Source organism: Pseudophryne corroboree, chromosome 1, assembly GCF_028390025.1.
Source record: "Pseudophryne corroboree isolate aPseCor3 chromosome 1, aPseCor3.hap2, whole genome shotgun sequence".
Classification (NCBI taxonomy): Eukaryota; Metazoa; Chordata; class Amphibia; order Anura; family Myobatrachidae; genus Pseudophryne; species Pseudophryne corroboree.
In genome coordinates, this window is record NC_086444.1 from 1,231,439,835 (window position 1) to 1,231,455,525 (window position 15,691).

Below are 15,691 nucleotides of genomic sequence, written 5' to 3' on the forward strand. Positions count from 1 at the left end.
ATAGCGGCACAGTGCGGTATAGTGCATAGCGGCACAGTGCATAGCGGCACAGTGCAGTATAGTGCATAGCAGCACAGTGCAGTATAGTGCATAGCGGCACAGTGCAGTATAGCGCATAGCGGCATAGTATAGTATATAGCGGCACAGTACAGTATAGTGCACAGCGGCACAGTATAGTGCATAGCGGCACAGTACAGTATAGTGCATAGCGGTACGGTATAGTCCATAGCGGCACAGTACAGTATAGTGCATAGCGGTACAGTATAGCGCATAGCGGCACAGTACGGTATAGCGCATAGCGGCACAGTACGGTATAGCGCATAGCGGCCCAGTACGGTATAGCGCATAGCGGCCCAGTACGGTATAGCGCATAGCGGCCCAGTACGGTATAGCGCATAGCGGCCCAGTACGGTATAGCGCATAGCGGCCCAGTACGGTATAGCGCATAGCGGCCCAGTACGGTATAGCGCATAGCGGCCCAGTACGGTATAGCGCATAGCGGCCCAGTACGGTATAGCGCATAGCGGCCCAGTACGGTATAGCGGCATAGTGCGGTATAGCGCATAGCGGCCCAGTGCGGTATAGCGCATAGCGGCCCAGTGCGGTATAGCGCATAGCGGCCCAGTGCGGTATAGCGCATAGCGGCCCAGTGCGGTATAGCGGCCCAGTGCGGTATAGCGCATAGCGGCCCAGTGCGGTATAGCGCATAGCGGCCCAGTGCGGTATAGCGCATAGCGGCCCAGTGCGGTATAGCGCGTAGCGGCCCAGTGCGGTATAGCGCGTAGCGGCCCAGTGCGGTATAGCGCGTAGCGGCCCAGTGCGGTATAGCGCGTAGCGGCCCAGTACGGTATAGCGCGTAGCGTCACAGTACGGTATAGCGCGTAGCGGCACAGTACGGTATAGCGCGTAGCGGCACAGTACGGTATAGAGCGTAGCGGCACAGTGCGGTATAGTGCATAGCGGCACAGTGCAGTATAGTGCATAGCGGCATAGTGCATAGCGGCACAGTACGGTATAGCGCATAGCGGCACAGTACGGTATAGCGCATAGCGGCACAGTACGGTATAGCGCATAGCGGCACAGTACGGTATAGCGCATAGCGGCACAGTACGGTATAGAGCATAGCGGCACAGTGCAGTATAGTGCATAGCGGCACAGTGCAGTATAGTGCATAGCGGCATAGTGCATAGCGGCACTGTACGGTATAGCGCATAGCGGCACAGTACGGTATAGCGTATAGCGGCACAGTACGGTAATAGCGTATAGCGGCACAGTACGGTATAGCGCATAGCGGCACAGTACGGTATAGCGTATAGCGGCACAGTACGGTATAGTGCATAGCGGCACAGCACAGTATAGCGCATAGTGACTTTATCGGAGCCTCGCTGCTCTCTGCCATGTCCAGACTGGAACCGGCGGCCAATGTCATCCTGCGAGTGCCAGGTATCGTTCTCCTGGATCTGCTGTACCGCTGGGACATCCAGGAACTGGCAGAGTCCCCGCATCCCACCTACCTCACCTCTGTCTTCAGGACAACATACCTGCAGTGTGCCTACTACCTGGGTAAGACGCAGCACTGTACATGGCTGTAGTGAGTGTTGTAGTGCAACCTTTATCATTAGTGAACTACAATTCCCAGCATCTATTGCCAGTCATCAGCAGTTGTGAGAGCACCGTGATGTCCGCAGTAGGGGTGGCGGCGGCAGCGGGGCGCGTGTTCTACGGGTGGCGGCAGGATGATGCCAGTAGTAGGGGTGGAGGCAGGGTGATGCCAGTAGTAGGGGTGGAGGCAGGGTTATGCCAGTAGTAGGGGTGGCGGCAGGGTGATGCCAGTAGTAGGGGTGGCGGCAGGGTTATGCCAGTAGTAGGGGTGGCGGCAGGGTGATGCCAGTAGTAGGGGTGGAGGCAGGGTTATGCCAGTAGTAGGGGTGGAGGCAGGGTGATGCCAGTAGTAGGGGTGGAGGCAGGGTGATGCCAGTAGTAGGGGTGGCGGCAGGGTTATGCCAGTAGTAGGGGTGGAGGCTGGGTGATGCCAGTAGTAGGGGTGGAGGCTGGGTGATGCCTGTAGTAGGGGTAGCGGCAGGGTGATGCCAGTAGTAGGGGTGGCGGCAGGGTGATGCCAGTAGTAGGGGTGGAGGCAGGGTTATGCCAGTAGTAGGGGTGGCGGCAGGGTGATGCCAGTAGTAGGGGTGGCGGCAGGGTTATGCCAGTAGTAGGGGTGGCGGCAGGGTGATGCCAGTAGTAGGGGTGGCGGCAGGGTGATGCCAGTAGTAGGGGTGGCGGCAGGGTGATGCCAGTAGTAGGGGTGGCGGCAGGGTGATGCCAGTAGTAGGGGTGGCGGCAGGGTGATGCCAGTAGTAGAGGTGGCGGCAGGGTGATGCCAGTAGTAGGGGTGGCGGCAGGGTGATGCCAGTAGTAGGGGTGGCGGCAGGGTGATGCCAGTAGTAGGGGTGGCGGCAGGGTGATGCCAGTAGTAGGGGTGGCGGCAGGGTTATGCCAGTAGTAGGGGTGGAGGCAGGGTTATGCCAGTAGTAGGGGTGGCGGCAGGGTGATGCCAGTAGTAGGGGTGGTGGCAGGGTTATGCCAGTAGTAGGGGTGGAGGCAGGGTTATGCCAGTAGTAGGGGTGGCGGCAGGGTGATGCCAGTAGTAGGGGTGGAGGCAGGGTTATGCCAGTAGTAGGGGTGGCCAATTACTGCCCTCCCCTCTCCTCCCCTACACCTCCAATCTCCCGGAGCAGGTGGTATACACCCGCCTCCCCTCCTTCCTTGCCACCCGCCCCCTCCTAGACCCTCTTCAGTCTCTTCATTCCACCGACACAATAGCATGCCTGAAAAGCACAGAACTGCGCTAAAAACAGAACGCGGGGGGTATAATGAATGTGCACTTTGCTCTGACGCAGGGACCAGCCCAACCCAAGAGAAAATCACTTTTTGTTGAGCTCTTTTTATATACATTATGAAGTCCTATAAAACTTAGGGACAAGCTTCATATAATAGACATACATAAAACATATAAAAGCAGGTCATCACATTCTTTCAATATATATACGGGGTAAAGTACCCCATACAATTGTGGCTCAATGCAGTCTTCCTTCAGGTATCATCCAATATACTGACATTAATGCAAGGTGTATACATCTGACTGAGATTATTGGAGGCTAAAGATGTCCTCAACATTCCGTATCAGCACACAGAGATTTGAGCACAAGGCATATACATACAGCCGCCATCAGTAGAGGATGAGAGCGTCCTCAGAATCCACCTGACACCTCTACCAAAGCCAAATATAAGAGGGACTATAGCAATCCCTAACTTGGGGAGTACCTTCTTATGGAGGCTCGATTGGTCAATAAACGCCGTAGTCTGTGGTGAAGTGCGGTCCAGGGCCCGATATTTATCAAGTCCTATTTAGTTTCTACGTCTTTAGTAATGCTGACGGTTTCATCAGAGGGTATGCAGAGCATCCAGGATGTTTATATTGCACATGTAGCTTTTCTGACGTGTTTGCCAGTACAGTTCCCTTGTGCATGTTCCGCACATCTTCCCTTTTCATGTACAATGAATATAACAGGAATTGGAGTATGCTGATAGTTGTGACATTCCTCCCTGTTCCCCCAGCTCACCTGGCCTGTGCAGTCCTGCTTCTACTACCTCTGTGGTGCCTGGTCAGCATCTACCTGTATCTTCTCACGGTGCTGCTCCTGTACGTGGCTCACCAGATGGTCAGGTGAGTTTCCACGTGGCGTATCACGTATGTATGTACAGCGCTAATCCCTGACTGTTGCTGAGGGGGAATTCATTCCAATTTACAGCCAGTGGGGGGGTCAGTGATGCAGTGTAAGTCAGGCAGTGAGGAGGCGGAGTGTTGTTATACAGAGCCGCCTGCTGGGAGCGCTGTGCGGGTCTTATGGCCATAATTACTACTCTTGATCTCTGTGATCCTTTAGCTACGTGGTCCCCCCCCTTCCCTGCGCTCGCTGCCCCCACATCCTTGCATTTCCCGTGTTCCTCTCCAGCCCAACTTCTTCCATTCACCACGTCGCACTATAAACGGTTGGCGCCTTTATACCCGATTGTCCCCCCGCTATTTGCTCACATAAGCTCCCCGGTTCCGCTTCTCCTGCACGGTCACCAGTCACCCTCCATCTGCAAGTAGTGTGCCAGTAGTCTCTGGGATTTCATCCATTCCATAAGCCTGTGAGAGATAGGGCACCTTGGTGATATTCAGAAGACAAGACTCCGTTGTGACAGTAGTAATATGTAGTAGTAATGTTGATGACGTGACGTTCTCCCAGTAACCGGTGTCTGTCTGTGTCGCCTCCCTTCTTTGTTTCCCAGAGATTACATCCGGCAAGAGATGGAGACGGGAATGTCGGGGTCTGTGTACGATGACCCGGCCTCATTGACTCGAAGCGTCAGCGCACTTGTTGGTAAGCACAATCCCATAGTCTGGTCTGTACAGATAGTATAAGACTAGGGTGGTCATTCCGAGTTGATCGCTCGCTAGCAGTTTTTCTCTAACGTCCTAGTGGATGCTGGGGACTCCGAAAGGACCATGGGGAATAGCGCTCCGCAGGAGACTGGGCACAAAAGTAAAAAGCTTTAGGACTACCTGGTGTGCACTGGCTCCTCCCCCTATGACCCTCCTCCAAGCCTCAGTTAGATTTTTGTGCCCGAACGAGACGGGTGCAGGCTAAGGGGCTCTCCTGAGCTGCTTAGTGTAAAAGTTTAAAGTAGGTTTTTTATTTTCAGTGAGACCTGCTGGCAACAGGCTCACTGCACCGAGGGACTAAGGGGAGAAGAAGCGAACTCACCTGCGTGCAGAGTGGATTGGGCTTCTTAGGCTACTGGACATTAGCTCCAGAGGGACGATCACAGGCCCAGCCATGGATGGGTCCCGGAGCCGCGCCGCCGGCCCCCTTACAGAGCCAGAAGAGTGAAGAGGTCCGGAAAATCGGCGGCAGAAGACGTCCTGTCTTCAATAAGGTAGCGCACAGCACCGCAGCTGTGCGCCATTGCTCTCAGCACACTTCACACTCCGGTCACTGAGGGTGCAGGGCGCTGGGGGGGGGGGCGCCCTGAGACGCAATAAAAAACCTTTTTTTTGGCAAAAAATACATCACATATAGCTCCTGGGCTATATGGATGCATTTAACCCCTGCCAATTTTTCCATTAAAAAGCGGGAGAAAGGCCGCCGTGAAGGGGGCGGAGCCTATCTCCTCAGCACACTGGCGCCATTTTTTCCTCACAGCTCCGTTGGAGGAAGGCTCCCTGACTCTCCCCTGCAGTCCTGCACTACAGAAACAGGGTAAAACAAGAGAGGGGGGGCACAAAATTGGCATATTAATATATACAGCAGCTATATTAGGGAAAAACACTTATATAAGGTTATCCCTGTATATATATAGCGCTCTGGTGTGTGCTGGCAAACTCTCCCTCTGTCTCCCCAAAGGGCTAGTGGGGTCCTGTCCTCTATCAGAGCATTCCCTGTGTGTGTGCTGTGTGTCGGTACGCTGTGTCGACATGTATGAGGAGGAAAATGGTGTGGAGGCGGAGCAATTGCCTGTGTTAGTGATGTTACCCCCTAGGGAGTCGACACCTGACTGGATGGTCTTATGGAAAGAATTACGTGATAGTGTCGGCACTTTACAAAAGACTGTTGACGACATGAGACAGCCGGCAAATCAGTTAATACCTGTACAGGCGTCTCAAACACCGTCAGGGGCTATAAAACGCCCGTTACCTCAGGTCGATACAGACACTGACACGGACACTGACTCCAGTGTCGACGGTGAGGAAACAAACGTATTTTCCAGTAGGGCCACACGTTACATGATCACGGCAATGAAGGAGGTTTTGAACATTTCTGATACTACAAGTACCACAAAAAAGGGTATTATGTGGGGTGTGAAAAAACTACCCGTAGTTTTTCCTGAATCAGATGAATTAAATGAGGTGTGTGATGAAGCGTGGGTTTCCCCCGATAAAAAACTGCTAATTTCTAAAAAATTATTGGCATTATACCCTTTCCCGCCAGAGGTTAGGGCGCGTTGGGAAACACCCCCTAGAGTGGATAAGGCGCTCACACGCTTATCAAAACAAGTGGCGTTACCGTCTCCTGATACGGCCGCCCTCAAGGAACCAGCTGATGGGAAGCTGGAAAATATCCTAAAAAGTATATACACACATACTGGTATTATACTGCGACCAGCAATCGCCTCAGCCTGGATGTGCAGTGCTGGGGTGGCTTGGTCGGATTCCCTGACTGAAAATATTGATACCCTGGACAGGGACAATATATTATTGACTATAGAGCATTTAAAGGATGCATTTCTATATATGCGTGATGCACAGAGGGATATTTGCACTCTGGCATCAAGAGTAAGTGCGATGTCCATTTCTGCCAGAAGAGGGTTATGGACGCGACAGTGGTCAGGTGATGCGGATTCCAAACGGCATATGGAAGTATTGCCGTATAAAGGGGAGGAGTTATTTGGGGTCGGTCTATCGGACCTGGTGGCCACGGCAACGGCTGGAAAATCCACCTTTTTACCCCAAGTCACCTCACAGCAGAAAAAGATACCGTCTTTTCAGGCTCAGTCCTTTCGTCCCCATAAGGGCAAGCGGGCAAAAGGCCACTCATATCTGCCCCGGGGCAGAGGAAGGGGAAAAAGACTGCAGCAGACAGCCTCTTCCCACGAACAGAAGCCCTCCCCCGCTTCTGCCAAGTCCTCAGCATGACGCTGGGGCCTTACAAGCGGACTCAGGCAAGACGGTGGGGGCCCGTCTCAAGAATTTCAGCGCGCAGTGGGCTCACTCGCAAGTGGACCCCTGGATCCTGCAGGTAGTATCTCAGGGGTACAAATTGGAATTCGAGACGTCTCCCCCTCGCCGGTTCCTGAAGTCTGCTTTACCAACGTCTCCTCCCGACAGGGAGGCGGTATTGGAAGCCATTCACAAGCTGTATTCCCAGCAAGTGATAATCAAGGTACCCCTCCTACAACAGGGAAAGGGGTATTATTCCACGCTGTTTGTGGTACCGAAGCCGGACGGCTCGGTGAGACCCATTTTAAATCTGAAATCCTTGAACACTTACATAAAAAGGTTCAAGTTCAAGATGGAGTCACTCAGAGCAGTGATAGCGAACCTGGAAGAAGGGGACTATATGGTGTCTCTGGACATCAAGGATGCTTACCTCCATGTCCCAATTTGCCCTTCTCACCAAGGGTACCTCAGGTTTGTGGTACAGAACTGTCACTATCAGTTTCAGACGCTGCCGTTTGGATTGTCCACGGCACCCCGGGTCTTGACCAAGGTAATGGCCGAAATGATGATTCTTCTTCGAAGAAAAGGCGTCTTAATTATCCCTTACTTGGACGATCTCCTGATAAGGGCAAGGTCCAGAGAACAGTTAGCGGTCGGAGTAGCACTATCTCAAGTAGTACTACGACAGCACGGATGGATTCTAAATATTCCAAAATCGCAGCTGATTCCGACGACACGTCTGCTGTTCCTAGGAATGATTCTGGACACAGTACAGAAAAAGGTGTTTCTCCCGGAAGAGAAAGCCAGGGAGTTATCCGACCTAGTCAGGAACCTCCTAAGACCAGGCCAAGTGTCAGTACATCAATGCACAACGGTCCTGGGAAAGATGGTGGCTTCTTACGAAGCGATTCCATTCGGCAGATTCCACACAAGAACTTTTCAGTGGGATCTGCTGGACAAATGGTCCGGATCGCATCTTCAAATGCATCAGCGGATAACCCTGTCTCCAAGGACAAGGGTGTCTCTCCTGTGGTGGTTACAGAGTGCTCATCTCCTAGAGGGCCGCAGATTCGGCATTCAGGATTGGGTCCTGGTGACCACGGATGCCAGCCTGAGGGGCTGGGGAGCAGTCACACAGGGAAGAAATTTCCAGGGCTTGTGGTCAAGCATGGAAACGTCACTTCACATAAATATCCTGGAACTCAGGGCCATTTACAATGCCCTAAGTCAGGCAAGACCTCTGCTTCAGGGTCAGCCGGTGTTGATCCAGTCGGACAACATCACGGCAGTCGCCCACGTAAACAGACAGGGCGGCACAAGAAGCAGGAGGGCAATGACGGAAGTGGCAAGGATTCTTCGCTGGGCGGAAAATCATGTGATAGCACTGTCAGCAGTGTTCATTCCGGGAGTGGACAACTGGGAAGCAGACTTCCTCAGCAGACACGATCTTCACCCGGGGGAGTGGGGACTTCACCCAGAAGTCTTCCACCTGATTGTAAACCGTTGGGAAAAACCAAAGGTGGACATGATGGCGTCCCGCCTCAACAAAAAACTGGACAGATATTGCGCCAGGTCAAGGGACCCTCAGGCAATATCTGTGGACGCTCTGGTAACACCGTGGGTGTACCAGTCAGTGTATGTGTTCCCTCCTCTTCCTCTCATAGCAAAAGTACTGAGAATCATAAGAAGGAGAGGAGTAAAGACTATACTCGTGGCTCCGGATTGGCCAAGAAGGACTTGGTACCCGGAAATTCAAGAGATGCTCACGGAAGACCCGTGGCCTCTACCTCTAAGAAAGGACCTGCTCCAGCAGGAACCATGTCTGTTCCAAGACTTACCGCGGCTGCGTTTGACGGCATGGCGGTTGAACGCCGGATCCTGAAGGAAAAAGGCATTCCGGATGAAGTCATCCCTACCCTGATCAAAGCCAGGAAGGATGTGACCGTACAACATTATCACCGTATTTGGCGAAAATATGTTGCGTGGTGCGAGGCCAGGAAGGCCCCTACAGAGGAATTTCAACTGGGTCGTTTCCTGCATTTCCTGCAAACAGGACTGTCTATGGGCCTAAAATTAGGGTCCATTAAGGTTCAAATTTCGGCCCTGTCAATATTCTTCCAAAAAGAACTAGCTTCTGTTCCTGAAGTTCAGACGTTTGTCAAGGGAGTACTGCATATACAGCCTCCTTTTGTGCCTCCAGTGGCACCTTGGGATCTCAATGTAGTTTTGGGGTTCCTAAAATCACATTGGTTTGAACCACTCACCACTGTGGACTTAAAATATCTCACATGGAAAGTGGTAATGCTGTTAGCCCTGGCTTCAGCCAGGCGTGTTTCAGAATTGGCGGCTTTATCCTATAAAAGCCCTTACCTAATTTTTCATACTGACAGGGCAGAATTGAGGACTCGTCCTCAATTTCTCCCTAAGGTGGTTTCAGGGGCCCTCATTCCGAGTTGTTCGCTCGCAAGGCGAATGTAGCAGAGTTACACACGCTAAGCCGCCGCCTACTGGGAGTGAATCTTAGCTTCTTAAAATTGCGACCGACGTACGCGCAATATTGCGATTACAAACGAGTTAGCAGTTTCAGAGTAGCTCCAGACTTACTCTGCCTGTGCGATCATTTCAGTGCTTGTCGTTCCTGGTTGACGTCACAAACACACCCAGCGTTCGCCCAGGCACTCCCACCGTTTCTCCGGCCACTCCTGCGTTTTTTCCGGAAACGGTAGCGTTTTCAGCCACACGCCCCTGAAACGCCGTGTTTCCGCCCAGTAACACCCATTTCCTGTCAATCACATTACGATCGCCGGAGCGAAGAAAAAGCCGTGAGTAAAAATACTTTCATCATAGTAAAGTTACTTGGCGCAGTCGCAGTGCGAACATTGCGCATGCGTACTAAGCGGATTTTCACTGCGATGCGATGAAAAATACCGAGCGAACAACTCGGAATGAGGGCCAGCATTTCACTAAAACCAGCCTATTTTGGTGCCTGCGGCTACTAGGGACTTGGAGGATTCCAAGTTACTGGACGTAGTCAGGGCCCTGAAAATATATGTTTCCAGGACGGCAGGAGTCAGAAAATCTGACTCGCTGTTTATCCTGTATGCACCCAACAAGCTGGGTGCTCCTGCTTCTAAGCAGACGATTGCTCGTTGGATTTGTAGTACAATTCAGCTTGCACATTCTGTGGCAGGCCTGCCACAGCCAAAATCTGTAAAAGCCCATTCCACAAGGAAAGTGGGCTCATCTTGGGCGGCTGCCCGAGGGGTCTCGGCTTTACAACTTTGCCGAGCAGCTACTTGGTCAGGGGCAAACACGTTTGCTAAATTCTACAAATTTGATACCCTGGCTGAGGAGGACCTGGAGTTCTCTCATTCGGTGCTGCAGAGTCATCCGCACTCTCCCGCCCGTTTGGGAGCTTTGGTATAATCCCCATGGTCCTTTCGGAGTCCCCAGCATCCACTAGGACGTTAGAGAAAATAAGAATTTACTTACCGATAATTCTATTTCTCATAGTCCGTAGTGGATGCTGGGCGCCCATCCCAAGTGCGGATTGTCTGCATTACTTGTACATAGTTATTGTTACAAAAATCGGGTTATTGTTGTTGTGAGCCATCTTTTCAGAGGCTCCTTCTGTTATCATGCTGTTAACTGGGTTCAGATCACAAGTTGTACAGTGTGATTGGTGTGGCTGGTAAGAGTCTTACCCGGGATTCAAAATCCTTCCTTATTGTGTACGCTCGTCCGGGCACAGTATCCTAACTGAGGCTTGGAGGAGGGTCATAGGGGGAGGAGCCAGTGCACACCAGGTAGTCCTAAAGCTTTTTACTTTTGTGCCCAGTCTCCTGCGGAGCGCTATTCCCCATGGTCCTTTCGGAGTCCCCAGCATCCACTACGGACTATGAGAAATAGAATTATCGGTAAGTAAATTCTTATTTTAGCAGCCGTGCAAACGCTATGCCGCCGCCGCCCACTGGGAGTGTATTTTAGCTTAGCAGAAGTGCACACGAAAGGAGCGCAGAATGGAGGCAAATTTTTTTTTTGTGCAGTTTTAGAGCAGCTCAAAACCTACTCGGCGCTTGTGATGACTTCAGACTGTTCGGTTCCTGTTTTAACGTCACAAACACGCCCTGCGTTCACCCAGCCACGCCTGCGTTTTTCCTGGCACGCCTGCGTTTTTCCGAACACTCCCTGAAAACGGTCAGTTGACACCCAGAAACGCCCACTTCCTGTCAATCACTCTGCGGCCAGCAGTGCGACTGAAATGCATCGCTAGACCCTGTGTGAAACTACATAGTTCGTTGTAATAGAACGACGCGCGTGCGCATTGCGCCGCATGCGCAGAAGTGCCGTTTTTTTGCCTCATCGCTGCACAGCGAACGAATGCAGCTAGCGATCAACTCGGAATGACCACCCTAGATCCTGACACTTCTCTTCATGTATATTTGTCACCACAGCTTACTGATGCCGTTCACTATCCAGTTTCCACTAAGCCTCAAATATAACAGCCCAAAGCATTTGGTCTCAGGGCCTAATTCAGACCTGATCGTAGCAGCAACTTTGTTAGCAGATGGACAAAACCATGTGCAGTGCAGGGGAGGCAGGTGTAACATGTGCAGAGAGAGTTAGATTTGGGTGGGGTGTGTTCAAACTGAAATCTAAATTGCAGTGTAAAGATAAAGCAGCCAGTATTTACCCTGCACAGAAACAAAATAACATACCCAAATCTAACTCTCTCTGCACATGTTACATCTGCCCCACCTGCAGTGCACATGGGCCCTCATTCCGAGTTTATCGCTCGCTAGCTGTTTTTAGCAGCCGGGCAAACGCATAGTCGCCGCCCACGGGGGAGTGTATTTTCTCTTTGCAAGTATGCGAACGCCTGTGCAGCCGAGCTCTGCAAAAACAGTTTGTGCAGTTTCTGAGTAGCTCTGGACTTACTCAGCCGCTGCGATCATTTCAGTCTTTTTGGTACCGGAATTGACGTCAGACACCCGCCCTCCAAACGCCCGGACACGCCTGCGTTTTTCCTGCCACTCCCAGAAAACGGTCAGTTGCCACCCATAAACGCCTTCTTCCTGTCAATCACCTTGCGATCGGCCGCGCGTATGGATTCTTCGTTAAATCCATCGCTCAGCAACGATCCGCATTGTACCCATACAGCGCGCATGCGCAGTAGAGACCTGATGGCAGCGCAGCAAAAATCGTCAGCGAGCGATCTACTCAGAATGACCCCCATGGTTTTGCCCATCTGCTAACAAAGTTGCTGCTGTGATCAACTCTGATTTACCCCCTCAGTCTTGCATATAACCCCACTCAAAATACATGCGTAATATCATGCTGGATAGAAGAAGCCAGTGTGAAACCTCTGCGAGCAGGGCCCTCACCACCTTACGTCTCCCGTCTGGCCCCTGTCTGTCTACCCCTCTCGTATCTGTTATGTTTTATGTGTTATTTTGTAATGTGACATGTGGAATCTGGACTCCATCTGTGTTCATGGTCATTGCAGCTGAAGAGCTCATCCTTGGATTTGCACTGCATTTATTGTTGCTGTGCCTAATTTGTACTCGTGTATTCCTACATATGTCGACTATCCAGCGCTGTAGGATTTGTGGCAGCGGAAACGATGATGATGGTGCTGAAGTTAACGCATCATGGTGGTCATTCCGAGTTGATCGCTAGCTGTTTTCGTTCGCTGCGCAGCGATCAGGAAAAAAACGGCACTTCTGCGCATGTGTATGCGTCGCAATGCGCACACTCGTTTTACTATTACAATGAGCGATGTAGTTTCACACAAGGTCTAGCGAAGCTTTTCAGTCGCACTGCTGGCTGCAGAGTGATTGACAGGAAGTGGGCGTTTCTGGGTGTCAGCTGACCGTTTTCAGGGAGTGTTCGGAAAAACGCAGGTGTGCCAGGAAAAACGCAGGCGTGGCTGGGCGAACGCAGGGTGTGTTTGTGATGTCAAATCAGGAACTGAACGGTCTGAATTGATCGCAAGTGCTGAGTAGGTATTGAGCTACTCTGAAATTGCACAAAATTAATTTGTAGCCGCTCTGCGATCCTTTCGTTCGCACTTCTGCTAAGCTAAAATACACTCCCAGAGGGCGGCGGCGGCATATCGTTTGCACGGCTGCTAAAAACAGCTAGCGAGCGAACAACTCGGAATGACCCCCATGTCCACTCTTCACAACACAAATGCTGTTGATGCCATGTATACCACTGTCGGACAGAAGTCGGGTGAAAGGGTCCACTCGGGTCCAAATTGCCGGTGCTTTAACCCTGGTCGCGAGAAAGGGTCTGGGGTGACCAGGCTCGCCCCCCGGCAAATTCCCGGGCCCTTTCTGTCTGACAGGAGTATTACTTGGCAGCATCTGTATTAATAGAAAATATCCGCACAGTTCAGTGATTGCAGGTGTTGTGACTGAAGTTCTGTTATTCCCATACTAGCAATCACATGAAAGCGGCAGTGTACAGGCATTTCCAGGCAGAAGTCCGGCGTTACCCCCGGATGCTGTAGCTACCAATACAGTGATTCTGTCCAGGTGGAGCGCACTAATAAGACTGTAAAAGTCGTCTTCATACAGAAATCTTAATCTTGTAGTGAAGTCCGACGTAGTAATTCCTGTAATGATCATACATTGTGACTGTAGTTAGCAGCCCCGTTATTTGAGCCCGCCCGGATTTTGTGTGCCGTGGCCCTTTAACTCAATGATCCCTGGAGACCTCCTACAGCAAGGAGAGCAGGCCCACGTTCATGCTTTCTCCGTGCGAGCTTCTTTCTTATTCCGCACAGGGAAATGTTATATTGCTTATATGGAGACATTGCAGGAGACCTCTAAACCATTTACATCTGTTCCCCTGCCGACGGCGACTTCCGTGTTCTGCCTGCAGTCTGCGCAGATCCGTCTGTAGTGCCTATGTGTAGGGATCGGGGATTCCTGTGATGGATACAGATGGTGATCTCTCGGGGTTGATCTATTGACTGTAGATTCCATTGGCTGAGTCAGCCAATTACCCACTGTCAGCGTCCATACACGTGGAATTACCCACTGTCAGCGTCCGTACACGCTGTAATACCGATACAGAATGGTGCGTCCTTCTACGCCACCATCGGTGGCACTATGTAAACTTGTATCAGCCCGGTCACAGCTGCAATGTCTCCGTCTGAACACGCCATCCTGTGCGACTGGGAACTCAGCCGCTTGCAGTGACGCGCCCCCCGGCACTCCTCTACCACGCCTACTGAGCGGCCCATGGGTACATGTGCTAGTTGCCGCCTCCCAGTCTCCACCCATTTCTGCCACATTTTTGATACCATCTAAACCAGGCGTTCCCACACTCGGTCCTCAAGGCACGCTAAGTCCAGATTTTGGTGATATCCAGGTTTAAGCCCAGATTGTAAAGTAATTAAGTCACATGTGCTCAAGTATGGCTTTCCTTAAAACCTGGATTGTTAGTGAGCCTTGAAGACCACGCTTGGGGAACTCCTGATCTAAACCAATGGCATCAACACACTCCTATGTAGAGCGTGCACCATGGGGGAGGAGTTTCAGAAACAGGCCCCAAGTGTATCTACCACCAGCTCCCGAGGCTGCTTCTTACTGCCACACTGGGAAGCCAGGATCTCTGACACAGACCCCAGAGCAAGACTGGTCTTGGGGTCTCCATGCTACAGTGGAAATCAGCCTAGGGGTCCATCTGTAGGTTAGTTGAGCACTTGCCTGTTTATATAATGTTTTCCCTGCAGCTTGTAGCATCTGTGGGCTGAGTGGTGGTTAGTCACAGTATTCAGCTGCTCAGCCGCGATCATCCTTGGCGTTGAACGTTGCGTCTGGAGATATTGCACTGCACGGTCTATGCACTGGCAGCGGAATGGCCCAGACGCATCTGTAACTTGTCTACTGTGAGACTTCTGGCTGCCTCTGATCATGGTGTGTGTTGTGTCCTTCCTGCAGGACTGGTGATGGTGGGCACACTCTGCTCACTGCTAATGCGGACACGCCAGCTGTGGCTCTTCAGTGCCCCCGCCCTGCCCCTGTTAGCCCGGATGGCAATGCTTCCTCTGCTCACTTTGCCTCTTCTGAACACGGTGTCCACAGGCCTGTCTCTGATGGTGGTGTTCTACATCGGGCTGTCCAGCCTGCGAGTGCTCCTCAGCCTCTTCCAGGAGGCCTGGGAGGAGGTGTTACAGGTACGATGAGGGGGGGCGGGAGGAGGTGTTACAGGTACAATGAGGGTGGCGGGAGGAGGTGTTACAGGTACGGTGAGGGTGGCGGGAGGAGGTGTCACAGGTACGATGAGGGTGCCGGGAGGAGGTGTTACAGGTAGGATGAGGGTGGTGGGAGGAGGTGTTGCAGGTACGATGAGGGTGGTGGGAGGAGGTGTTACAGGTAGGATGAGGGTGGTGGGAGGAGGTGTTACAGGTACGATGAGGGTGGCAGGAGGAGGTGTTACAGGTACGGGCGGGAGGAGGTTTTGCAGGTACGATGAGGGTGGCGGGAGGTGTCACAGGTACGATGAGGGTGTCGGGAGGAGGTGTTACAGGTAGGATGAGGGTGGTGGGAGGAGGTGTTACAGGTACGATGAGGGTGGCGGGAGGAGGTGTTACAGGTACGGGCGGGAGGAGGTGTTACAGGTACGATGAGGGTGGCGGGAGGAGGTGTTACAGGTACGATGAGGGTGGCGGGAGGAGGTGTTACAGGTACGATGAGGGTGGCGGGAGGAGGTGTTACAGGTACGATGAGGGTGGCGGGAGGAGGTGTTACAGGTACGATGAGGGTGGCAGGAGGAGGTGTCACAGGTACGATGAGGGTGCCGGGAGGAGGTGTTACAGGTAGGATGAGGGTGCCAGGAGGAGGTGTTACAGGTAGGATGAGGGTGGTGGGAGGAGGTGTTACAGGTAGGATGAGGGTGGCGGGAGGAGGTGTT

The 15,691-nt window shown here is 52.2% G+C and overlaps 1 protein-coding gene across 2 annotated transcripts in view; it reads left to right on the top strand.

Annotated features, from left to right (window-relative positions):
* The first annotated feature begins 667 nt into the window (after window positions 1-667).
* The window catches only part of LOC134931675 (RING finger protein 145-like), a 156,174-nt gene continuing 141,150 nt past the window's right edge, over window positions 668-15,691 (top strand). Inside the window, exons 1-4 of one of the 2 annotated variants that reach the window (XM_063925435.1) lie at window positions 668-1,563; window positions 3,619-3,727; window positions 4,339-4,430; window positions 14,719-14,954. In XM_063925435.1, coding sequence (XP_063781505.1) covers window positions 1,398-1,563; window positions 3,619-3,727; window positions 4,339-4,430; window positions 14,719-14,954 — 603 coding nt within the window. In that variant the 5' untranslated portion in view covers window positions 668-1,397. The remainder of the gene's footprint in view (window positions 1,564-3,618; window positions 3,728-4,338; window positions 4,431-14,718; window positions 14,955-15,691) is intronic. The other variant, XM_063925434.1, reaches the window with a different exon arrangement.